Source organism: Bombina bombina, chromosome 4, assembly GCF_027579735.1.
Source record: "Bombina bombina isolate aBomBom1 chromosome 4, aBomBom1.pri, whole genome shotgun sequence".
Classification (NCBI taxonomy): domain Eukaryota; kingdom Metazoa; phylum Chordata; class Amphibia; order Anura; family Bombinatoridae; genus Bombina; species Bombina bombina.
This window is the reverse complement of record NC_069502.1, coordinates 37,128,041-37,140,592: the sequence shown is the minus strand read 5'-3', so window position 1 is coordinate 37,140,592 and position 12,552 is coordinate 37,128,041. Positions and strand designations below refer to the sequence as shown.

Below are 12,552 nucleotides of genomic sequence, written 5' to 3'. Positions count from 1 at the left end.
TTTTAAACCTAACTTTTTCTGTAGTGTAGCTTCCCCCCTCCATACCCTACACCCTCCCCCTCCCAGATCACCCCTCCTCTGCACCCACCACCCTCTCCCAGCAAAAAAAAATTCCCCAGCAACTGCCTTAGATTGCGGGTGCGCACCTGCCCCTCACCTCCAGCGCGTGCACCCGACATAGAGAACAGCCGGAAGGAAGTTCCTCAGCGATGGGCCACCCACCAACGATCGGCACCATCACTGGCCGATGCAGAGAGAGCCACAGAGTGGCTCTCTCTGCATCGGTGGGCCTAAAAAGGTATTGCAGTGATGCCTCAATATCGAGGCATCACTGCAATACCTTGTGATCAGGATCAATTCCAGCCGCTTGAAACCCTTAACGATATACACGGTACGTCGCTGGTCTTTTCATTGCACCTCCAATTTTCCAATTGTTATTGAAATGGAAGCAGTTTAAGTAGAGTGAGTAACCTGAAATCTAACAAGGGTAGGGTGTGCACTGCCAGAGGTTAAAGGGACTAATGGTTTCCAATGTACTTCTGTTATCACATTGCTTTGTTCTTATGGTATTCTTTGTTGAAGAGTTACCACCTAGGTAGGTGTCTGGAGCACTACCTGGCAGGAAATAGTGCTGCCATCTGGTGCTTTTGCAAAACTTCTGCCATATAGTGCTCCAGACATGTGCACGCTACTGAGTTTATTTTTCAACAAAATATACCAAGAGAGCGAAGACAATTTAATAATAGAAGTAAATTAGAAAGTTGTCTAAAATCGCTTTGGCTGAATCATAGAAGAAAACAAATTAGTGTTGCATGTCCCTTTAAAAAGGCAAGTTTATAACATAATAAGTGTATTATTCAGCGCTGAGTATTAAATGGTCGGTCATTCATTACTGACACCACAACCACCCGCAGTTTAGTACCGGCTCCTTATAACATAATAAGTGTATTATTCAGCGCTGAGTATTAAATGGTCGGTCATTCATTACTTACACCACAACCACCCGCAGTTTAGTACCGGCCCTTTATAACATAATAAGTGTATTATTCAGCGCTGAGTATTAAATGGTCGGTCATTCATTACTGACACCACAACCACCCGCAGTTTAGTGCCGGCTCCTTATAACATAATAAGTGTATTATTCAGCGCTGAGTATTAAATGGTCGGTCATTCATTACTGACACCACAACCACCCGCAGTTTAGTGCCGGCTCCTTATAACATAATAAGTGTATTATTCAGCGCTGAGTATTAAATGGTTGGTCATTCATTACTGACACCACAGCCACCCGCAATTTAGTACCAGCCCTTTATAACATAATAAGTGTATCATTCAGCGCTGAGTATTAAATGGTCGGTCATTCATTACTGACACCACAACCACCCGCAGTTTAGTACCAGCCCTTTATAACATAATAAGTGTATCATTCAGCGCTGAGTATTAAATGGTCGGTCATTCATTACTGACACCACAGCCACCCGCAGTTTAGTACCAGCCCTTTATAACATAATAAGTGTATCATTCAGCGCTGAGTATTAAATGGTCGGTCATTCATTACTGACACCACAACCACCCGCAGTTTAGTACCGGCTCCTTATAACATAATAAGTGTATTATTCAGCGCTGAGTATTAAATGTTCGGTCATTCATTACTGACACCACAACCACCCGCAGTTTAGTACCAGCCCTTTATAACATAATAAGTGTATTATTCAGCGCTGAGTATTAAATGGTCGGTCATTCATTACTGACACCACAACCACCCGCAGTTTAGTACCGGCTCCTTATAACATAAGTGTATTATTCAACGCTGAGTATTAAATGGTCGGTCATTCATTACTGACACCACAACCACCCGCAGTTTAGTACCGGCTCCTTATAACATAATAAGTGTATTATTCAGCGCTGAGTATTAAATGGTCGGTCATTCATTACTGACACCACAGCCACCCGCAGTTTAGTACCGGCTCCTTATAACATAATAAGTGTATCATTCAGCGCTGAGTATTAAATGGTCGGTCATTCATTACTGACACCACAGCCACCCGCAGTTTAGTACCGGCTCCTTATAACATAATAAGTGTATTATTCAGCGCTGAGTATTAAATGGTCGGTCATTCATTACTGACACCACAACCACCCGCAGTTTAGTACCGTATGGTCACCTGATAAAGCCGTCATCTTAATCAATCAAGTTATTTATGTCTGAAGTTTACTAAGATTCCCAGAACTTCTCACACCCAGAGTTTAATCTATCAGTGTTGACCGGACAAAAGCACAGCCTGATTGCATCTGACTGTACACCGTCCCTTTATTTCATCTGCTTTGTTTCAGTGACTTGTGTTTTCTTTCTAATTAGCTGATGGAGCTGAAGCTAACCGTGGATGGCTTAGAAAAGGAGCGAGACTTTTACTTCAGCAAACTGCGTGACATTGAGTTGATCTGCCAGGAAAACGAAAACGAGAACAACGCGAGCATAATGGCCAAGATCATAGATATCCTCTACGCTACAGAGGTGCGTCCTAAACCGCAGACAGTACAATCAGGCTCAGCACCAAGAGCCGATTACACCATAGGGGTGAATTATCATTGTGTAGAATTCCTTAAACATTGTGCTGCTAATGACTTGTAAATATAATACAAGTAACTAGATATTTACCTTAACTTAGCTACCGACCTGCTGTATGTTACTGACTGACATAGCTACCTACCTGCTACTGACTGACAGACATAGCTACCTACCTGCTGTATGTTACTGACTGACAGACATAGCTACCTACCTGCTACTGACTGACAGACATAGCTACCTACCTGCTGTATGTTACTGACTGACAGACATAGCTACCTACCTGCTACTGACTGACAGACATAGCTACCTACCTGCTGTATGTTACTGACTGACAGACATAGCTTACTTACCTGCCCTATGTTACTGACTGACAGACATAGCTACCTACCAGCTGTATGTTACTGACTGACAGACATAGCTACCTACCTGCTGTATGTTACTGACTGACAGACATAGCTTACTTATCTGCTGCATGTTACTGACTGACAGACATAGCTTACTTATCTGCTGCATGTTACTGACTGACAGACATAGCTACCTACCTGCTGTATGTTACTGACTGACAGACATAGCTACCTACCTGCTGTATGTTACTGACTGACAGACATAGCTTACCTACCTGCTGTATGTTACTGACTGACAGACATAGCTTACCTACCTGCTGTATGTTACTGACTGACAGACATAGCTACCTACCTGCTACTGACTGACAGACATAGCTACCTACCTGCTGTATGTTACTGACTGACAGACATAGCTTACCTACCTGCTGTATGTTACTGACTGACAGACATAGCTACCTACCTGCTGTATGTTACTGACTGACAGACATAGCTACCTACCTGCTGTATGTTACTGACTGACAGACATAGCTTACTTACCTGCTGTATGTTACTGACTGACAGACATAGCTATCTACCTGCTGTATGTTACTGACTGACAGACATAGCTACCTACCTGCTACTGACTGACAGACATAGCTACCTACCTGCTGTATGTTACTGACTGACAGACATAGCTACCTACCTGCTGTATGTTACTGACTGACAGACATAGCTACCTACCTGCTGTATGTTACTGACTGACAGACATAGCTACCTACCTGCTGTATGTTACTGACTGACAGACATAGCTATCTACCTGCTGTATGTTACTGACTGACAGACATAGCTACCTACCTGCTGTATGTTACTGACTGACAGACATAGCTATCTACCTGCTTTATGTTACTGACTGACAGACATAGCTTACCTACCTGCTGTATGTTACTGACTGACAGACATAGCTACCTACCTGCTCTATGTTACTGACTGTCAGACATAGCTTACTTACCTGCTGTATGATACTGACTGACAGACATAGCTACCTACCTGCTACTGACTGACAGACATAGCTACCTACCTGCTGTATGTTACTGACTGTCAGACATAGCTACCTACCTGCTGTATGTTACTGACTGACAGACATAGCTATCTACCTGCTTTATGTTACTGACTGACAGACATAGCTACCTACCTGCTGTATGTTACTGACTGACAGACATAGCTTACTTACCTGCTGTATGTTACTGACTGACAGACATAGCTTACCTACCTGCTGTATGTTACTGACTGACAGACATGGCCACCTACCTGCTATATGTTACTGACTGACAGACATAGCTACTTACCTGCTTTATGTTACTGACTGATAGACATAGCTTCCTACCTGCTGTATGTTACTGACTGACAGCCATAGCTACCTACCTGCTGTATGTTACTGACTGACAGACATAGCTTACTTACCTGCTGTATGTTACTGACTGACAGACATAGCTATCTACCTGCTGTATGTTACTGACTGACAGACATAGCTACCTACCTGCTGTATGTTACTGACTGACAGACATAGCTATCTACCTGCTGTATGTTACTGACTGACAGACATAGCTACCTACCTGCTGTATGTTACTGACTGACAGACATAGCTATCTACCTGCTTTATGTTACTGACTGACAGACATAGCTTACCTACCTGCTGCATATTACTGACTGACAGACATAGCTACCTACCTGCTGTATGTTACTGACTGACAGACCTAGCTACCTACCTGCTACTGACTGACAGACATAGCTACCTACCTGCTGTATGTTACTGACTGACAGACATAGCTTACTTACCTGCCCTATGTTACTGACTGACAGACATAGCTACCTACCAGCTGTATGTTACTGACTGACAGACATAGCTACCTACCTGCTGTATGTTACTGACTGACAGACATAGCTTACTTATCTGCTGCATGTTACTGACTGACAGACATAGCTTACTTATCTGCTGCATGTTACTGACTGACAGACATAGCTACCTACCTGCTGTATGTTACTGACTGACAGACATAGCTACCTACCTGCTGTATGTTACTGACTGACAGACATAGCTTACCTACCTGCTGTATGTTACTGACTGACAGACATAGCTACCTACCTGCTACTGACTGACAGACATAGCTTACCTACCTGCTGTATGTTACTGACTGACAGACATAGCTTACCTACCTGCTGTATGTTACTGACTGACAGACATAGCTACCTACCTGCTACTGACTGACAGACATAGCTACCTACCTGCTGTATGTTACTGACTGACAGACATAGCTTACCTACCTGCTGTATGTTACTGACTGACAGACATAGCTACCTACCTGCTGTATGTTACTGACTGACAGACATAGCTACCTACCTGCTGTATGTTACTGACTGACAGACATAGCTTACTTACCTGCTGTATGTTACTGACTGACAGACATAGCTCACTTACCTGCTGTATGTTACTGACTGACAGACATAGCTATCTACCTGCTGTATGTTACTGACTGACAGACATAGCTACCTACCTGCTACTGACTGACAGACATAGCTACCTACCTGCTGTATGTTACTGACTGACAGACATAGCTACCTACCTGCTGTATGTTACTGACTGACAGACATAGCTACCTACCTGCTGTATGTTACTGACTGACAGACATAGCTACCTACCTGCTGTATGTTACTGACTGACAGACATAGCTATCTACCTGCTGTATGTTACTGACTGACAGACATAGCTACCTACCTGCTGTATGTTACTGACTGACAGACATAGCTATCTACCTGCTTTATGTTACTGACTGACAGACATAGCTTACCTACCTGCTGTATGTTACTGACTGACAGACATAGCTACCTACCTGCTCTATGTTACTGACTGTCAGACATAGCTAACTTACCTGCTGTATGTTACTGACTGACAGACATAGCTACCTACCTGCTGTATGTTACTGACTGACAGACATAGCTTACTTACCTGCTGTATGTTACTGACTGACAGACATAGCTTACCTACCTGCTGTATGTTACTGACTGACAGACATGGCCACCTACCTGCTGTATGTTACTGACTGACAGACATAGCTACTTACCTGCTTTATGTTACTGACTGATAGACATAGCTTCCTACCTGCTGTATGTTACTGACTGACAGACATAGCTACCTACCTGCTGTATGTTACTGACTGACAGACATAGCTTACTTACCTGCTGTATGTTACTGACTGACAGACATAGCTATCTACCTACTGTATGTTACTGACTGACAGACATAGCTACCTACCTGCTGTATGTTACTGACTGACAGACATAGCTATCTACCTGCTGTATGTTACTGACTGACAGACATAGCTACCTACCTGCTGTATGTTACTGACTGACAGACATAGCTATCTACCTGCTTTATGTTACTGACTGACAGACATAGCTTACCTACCTGCTGCATATTACTGACTGACAGACATAGCTACCTACCTGCTGTATGTTACTGACTGACAGACATAGCTATCTACCTGCTGTATGTTACTGACTGACAGACATAGCTATCTACCTGCTGCATATTACTTACTGACAGACATACCTACCTACCTGCTGCATATTATAGACTGACAGACATAGCTTACCTACCTGCTGCATATTACTGACTGACAGACATACCTACCTACCTGCTGCATATTACTGACTGACAGACATAGCTTACCTACCTGCTGCATATTACTGACTGACAGACATAGCTATCTACCTGCTGTATGTTACTGACTGATAGACATAGCAACCTACCTGCTGTATGTTACTGACTGACAGAGATAGCTATCTACCTGCTGTATGTTACTGACTGACTGACTGACATAGCTATCTACCTGCTGTATGTTACTGACTGACAGACATAGCTACCTACCTGCTGTATGTTACTGACTGACAGACATAGCTATCTACCTGCTGTATGTTACTGACTGACGGGCATAGCTACCTACCTGCTGTATGTTACTGACTGACGGGCATAGCTACCTACCTGCTGTATGTTACTGACTGACAGACATAGCTTCCTAACTGCTGTATGTTACTGACTGACAGACATAGCTACCTACCTGCTGTATGTTACTGACTGACGGGCATAGCTACCTACCTGCTGTATGTTACTGACTGACAGACATAGCTACCTACCTGCTGTATGTTACTGACTGACGGGCATAGCTACCTACCTGCTGTATGTTACTGACTGACAGACATAGCTTCCTAACTGCTGTATGTTACTGACTGACAGACATAGCTACCTACCTGCTGTATGTTACTGACTGACAGACATAGCTTACCTACCTGCCCTATGTTACTGACTGACAGACATAGCTACCTACCTGCCCTATGTTACTGACTGACAGACATAGCTACCTACCTGCTGTATGTTACTGACTGACAGACATAGCTACCTACCTGCTGTATGTTACTGACTGACAGACATAGCTACCTACCTGCTGTATGTTACTGACTGACAGACATAGCTTACCTACCTGCTGTATGTTACTGACTGACAGACATAGCTTACCTACCTGCTGTATGTTACTGACTGACAGACATGGCCACCTACCTGCTGTATGTTACTGACTGACAGACATAGCTACTTACCTGCCTTATGTTACTGACTGATAGACATAGCTTCCTACCTGCTGTATGTTACTGTCTGACAGACATAGCTACCTACCTGCTGTATGTTACTGACTGACAGACATAGCTACCTACCTGCTGCATATTACTGACTGATAGACATAGCTACCTACCTGCTGCATGTTACTGACTGACACATACCTATCTACTGTATGTTACTGACTGACACATACCTATCTACTGTATGTTACTGACTGACACATACCTATCTGCTGTATGTTACTGACTGACAGACATAGCTACCTACCTGCTGTATGTTACTGACTCACAGAAATAGCTACCTACCTGCTGTATGTTACTGACTGATAGACATAGCTACCTACCTGCTGCATGTTACTGACTGACAGACATAGCTACCTACCTGCTGCATATTACTGACTGACAAACATAGCTACTTACCTGCTGCATATTACTGACTGACAGACATAGCTTACCTACCTGCTGGATATTAATGACTGACAGACATAGCTACCTACCTGCTGTATATTACTAACTGACAGACATAGCTTACCTACCTGCTGCATATTACTGAGTGACAGACATAGCTACCTACCTGCTGCATATTACTGACTGACAGACATAGCTACCTACCTGCTGCATATTACTGACTGACAGACATAGCTACCTACCTTCTGCACATTACTGACTGACAGACAGACATAGCTACCTACCTACCTGCTGCATATTACTGACTGAAAGACATAGTTAACTATCTGCTGTATGTTACTGACTGACAGACATAGCTACCTACCTGCTGTATGTTACTGACTGACAGACATAGCTACCTACCTGCTGTATGTTACTGACTGACAGACATAGCTACCTACCTGCTGTATGTTACTGACTGACAGACATAGCTACCTACCTGCTGTATGTTACTGACTGACGGGCATAGCTACCTACCTGCTGTATGTTACTGACTGACAGACATAGCTACTTACCTGCTGTATATTACTGACTGACAGACATAGCTACCTACCTGCTGTATGTTACTGTCTGACAGACATAGCTATCTACCTGCTGTATGTTACTGACTGACAGACATAGCTTACTTACCTGCTGTATGTTACTGACTGACAGACATAGCTACCTACCTGCTGTATGTTACTGACTGACAGACATAGCTATCTACCTGCTGTATGTTACTGACTGACGGGCATATCTACCTACCTGCTGTATGTTACTGACTGGCAGACATAGCTACTTACCTGCTGCATGTTACTAACTGACAGACATAGCTTACCTACCTGCTGCATATTACTGACTGACAGACATAGCTACCTACCTGCTGTATGTTACTAACTGACAGACATAGCTTACCTACCTGCTGCACATTACTGACTGACAGACATAGCTACCTACCTACCTTCTGCATATTTCTGACTGACAGTCATAGTTTACTTACCTGCTGCATATTACTGATTGACAGACATAGCTACCTACCTGCTGCATATTACTGACTGAAAGTCATATCTACTTAACTTCTGCATATTACTGGCTGACAGACATAGCTACCTACCTACCTGCTGCATATTACTGACTGACAGACATAGCTACCTACCTACCTGCTGCATATTACTGACTGACAGACATAGCTACCTACCTACCTGCTGCATATTTCTGACTGACAGACATAGCTACCTACCTGCTGCATATTACTGACTGACAGACATAGCTACCTACCTACCTACCTGCTGCATATTACTGACTGACAGACATATCTACTTAACTGCTTCATATTACTGACAGGCATAGTTTACTTACCTGCTGCATATTACTGACTGACAGACGTAGCTACCTACCTGTTGCATATTACTGACTGAAAGACATAGTTACCTACCTGCTTTATATTACTGACTGACAGGCATAGCTACCTACCTGCTGTATGTTACTGACTGACAGGCATAGCTATCTACCTGCTGTATGTTACTGACTGATGGGCATATCTACCTACCTGCTGTATATTACTGACTGACAGACATAGCTACCTACCTGCTGTATGTTACTGACTGACAGACATAGCTACTTAACTGCTGCATATACTGACTGACAGGCATATCTACTTAACTGCTGCATATTACTGACTGGCAGACATCGCTACTTACCTGCTGCATGTTACTAACTGACAGACATAGCTTACCTACCTGCTGCATGTATTACTGACTGACAGACATAGCTACCTACCTGCTGCATATTACTAACTGACAGACATAGCTACCTACCTTCTGCACATTACTGACTGACAGACATAGCTACCTACCTACCTGCTGCATATTACTGACTGACAGACATAGCTTACCTACCTGCTGTATGTTACTGACTGACAGACATAGCTACCTACCTGCTGTATGTTACTGACAGACATAGCTACCTACCTGCTGTATGTTACTGACTGACAGACATAGCTACCTACCTGCTGTATGTTACTGACTGACAGACATAGCTTACCTACCTGCAGCATATTACTGACTGACAGACATAGCTACCTACCTGCTGTATGTTACTGACTGACAGATATAGCTATCTACCTGCTGCATATTACTGACTGACAGACATACCTACCTACCTGCTGCATATTACTGACTGACAGACATAGCTTACCTACCTGCTGCATATTACTGACTGACAGACATACCTACCTACCTGCTGCATATTACTGACTGACAGACATAGCTTACCTACCTGCTGCATATTACTGACTGACAGACATAGCTATCTACCTGCTGTATGTTACTGACTGACAGACATAGCAACCTACCTGCTGTATGTTACTGACTGACAGACATAGCTATCTACCTGCTTTATGTTACTGACTGACACACATAGCTATCTACCTGCTGTATGTTACTGACTGACAGACATAGCTACCTACCTGCTGTATGTTACTGACTGACAGACATAGCTATCTACCTGCTGTATGTTACTGACTGACAGACATAGCTATCTACCTGCTGTATGTTACTGACTGACGGGCATAGCTACCTACCTGCTGTATGTTACTGACTGACGGGCATTGCTACCTACCTGCTGTATGTTACTGACTGGCAGACATAGCTTCCTACCTGCTGTATGTTACTGACTGACAGACATAGCTACCTACCTGCTGTATGTTACTGACTGACAGACATAGCTTACCTACCTGCCCTATGTTACTGACTGACAGACATAGCTACCTACCAGCTGTATGTTACTGACTGACAGACATAGCTACCTACCAGCTGTATGTTACTGACTGACAGACATAGCTACCTACCTGCTGTATGTTACTGACTGACAGACATAGCTACCTACCTGCTGTATGTTACTGACTGACAGACATAGCTACCTACCTGTTGCATGTTACTGACTGACAGACAAAGCTAACTACCTGCTGTATGTTACTGACTGATAGACATAGCTACTTTCCTGCTGTATGTTACTGACTGATAGACATAGCTTCCTACCTGCTGTATGTTACTGACTGACAGACATAGCTACCTACCTGCTGTATGTTACTGACTGACAGACATAGCTACCTACCTGCTGCATATTACTGACTGACAGACATAGCTACCTACCTGCTGTATGTTACTGACTGATAGACATAGCTACCTACCTGCTGCATATTACTTACTGACACATATCTATTTGCTGTATGTTACTGACTGACACATACCTATCTGCTGTATGTTACTGACTGACACATACCTATCTGCTGTATTGCTGTATGTTAGTGACTGACAGACATAGCTACCTACCTGCTGTATGTTACTGACTGACAGACATAGCTACCTACCTGCTGTATGTTACTGACTGACACATACCTACCTGCTGTATGTTACTGACTGACAGACATAGCTAACTATCTGCTGCATATTACTTACTGACAGACATAGCTACTTACCTGCTGCATATTACTGACTGACAGACATAGCTTACCTACCTGCTGCATATTACTGACTGACAGACATAGCTACCTACCTGCTGCATATTACTAACTGACAGACATAGCTTACCTACCTGCTGCATATTACTGACTGACAGACATAGCTACCTACCTGCTGCATATTACTAACTGACAGACATAGCTTACCTACCTGCTGCATATTACTGACTGACAGACATAGCTACCTACCTGCTGCATATTACTGACTGACAGACATAGCTACCTACCTGCTGCATATTACTGACTGACAGACATAGCTACCTACCTGCTGCATATTACTGACTGACAGACATAGCTACCTACCTTCTGCACATTACTGACTGACAGACATAGCTACCTACCTACCTGCTGCATATTACTGACTGACAGACATAGCTTACCTACCTGCTGCATATTACTGACTAAAAGACATAGTTACCTACCTGCTGTATGTTACTGACTGACAGACATAGCTACCTACCTGCTGTATGTTACTGACTGACAGACATAGCTACCTACCTGCTGTATGTTACTGACTGACAGACATAGCTACCTACCTGCTGTATGTTACTGACTGACGGGCATAGCTACCTACCTGCTGTATGTTACTGACTGACAGACATAGCTACTTACCTGCTGTATGTTACTGATTGACAGACATAGCTACCTACCTGCTGTATGTTACTGACTGACAGACATAGCTATCTACCTGCTGTATTTTACTGACTGACAGACATAGCTTACTTACCTGCTGTATGTTACTGACTGACGGGCATAGCTACCTACCTGCTGTATGTTACTGACTGACAGACATAGCTACCTACCTGCTGTATGTTACTGACTGACAGACATAGCTACTTACCTGCTGTATGTTACTGACTGACGGGCATAGCTACCTACCTGCTGTATGTTACTGACTGACAGACATAGCTACTTACCTGCTGTATGTTACTGACTGACAGACATAGCTACCTACCTGCTGTATGTTACTGACTGACAGACATAGCTATCTACCTGCTGTATTTTACTGACTGACAGCCATAGCTTACTTACCTGCTGTATGTTAC

At 43.4% G+C, this 12,552-nt stretch overlaps 1 protein-coding gene across 2 annotated transcripts in view; it reads left to right on the top strand.

Annotated features, from left to right (window-relative positions):
- MAPRE3 (microtubule associated protein RP/EB family member 3) overlaps nucleotides 1-12,552 on the top strand; it is a 520,309-nt gene that overhangs the window by 473,078 nt on the left and 34,679 nt on the right. For both annotated transcript variants that reach the window (XM_053709462.1, XM_053709463.1), the window contains exon 7: nucleotides 2,360-2,515. In XM_053709462.1, coding sequence (XP_053565437.1) covers nucleotides 2,360-2,515 — 156 coding nt within the window. The remainder of the gene's footprint in view (nucleotides 1-2,359; nucleotides 2,516-12,552) is intronic.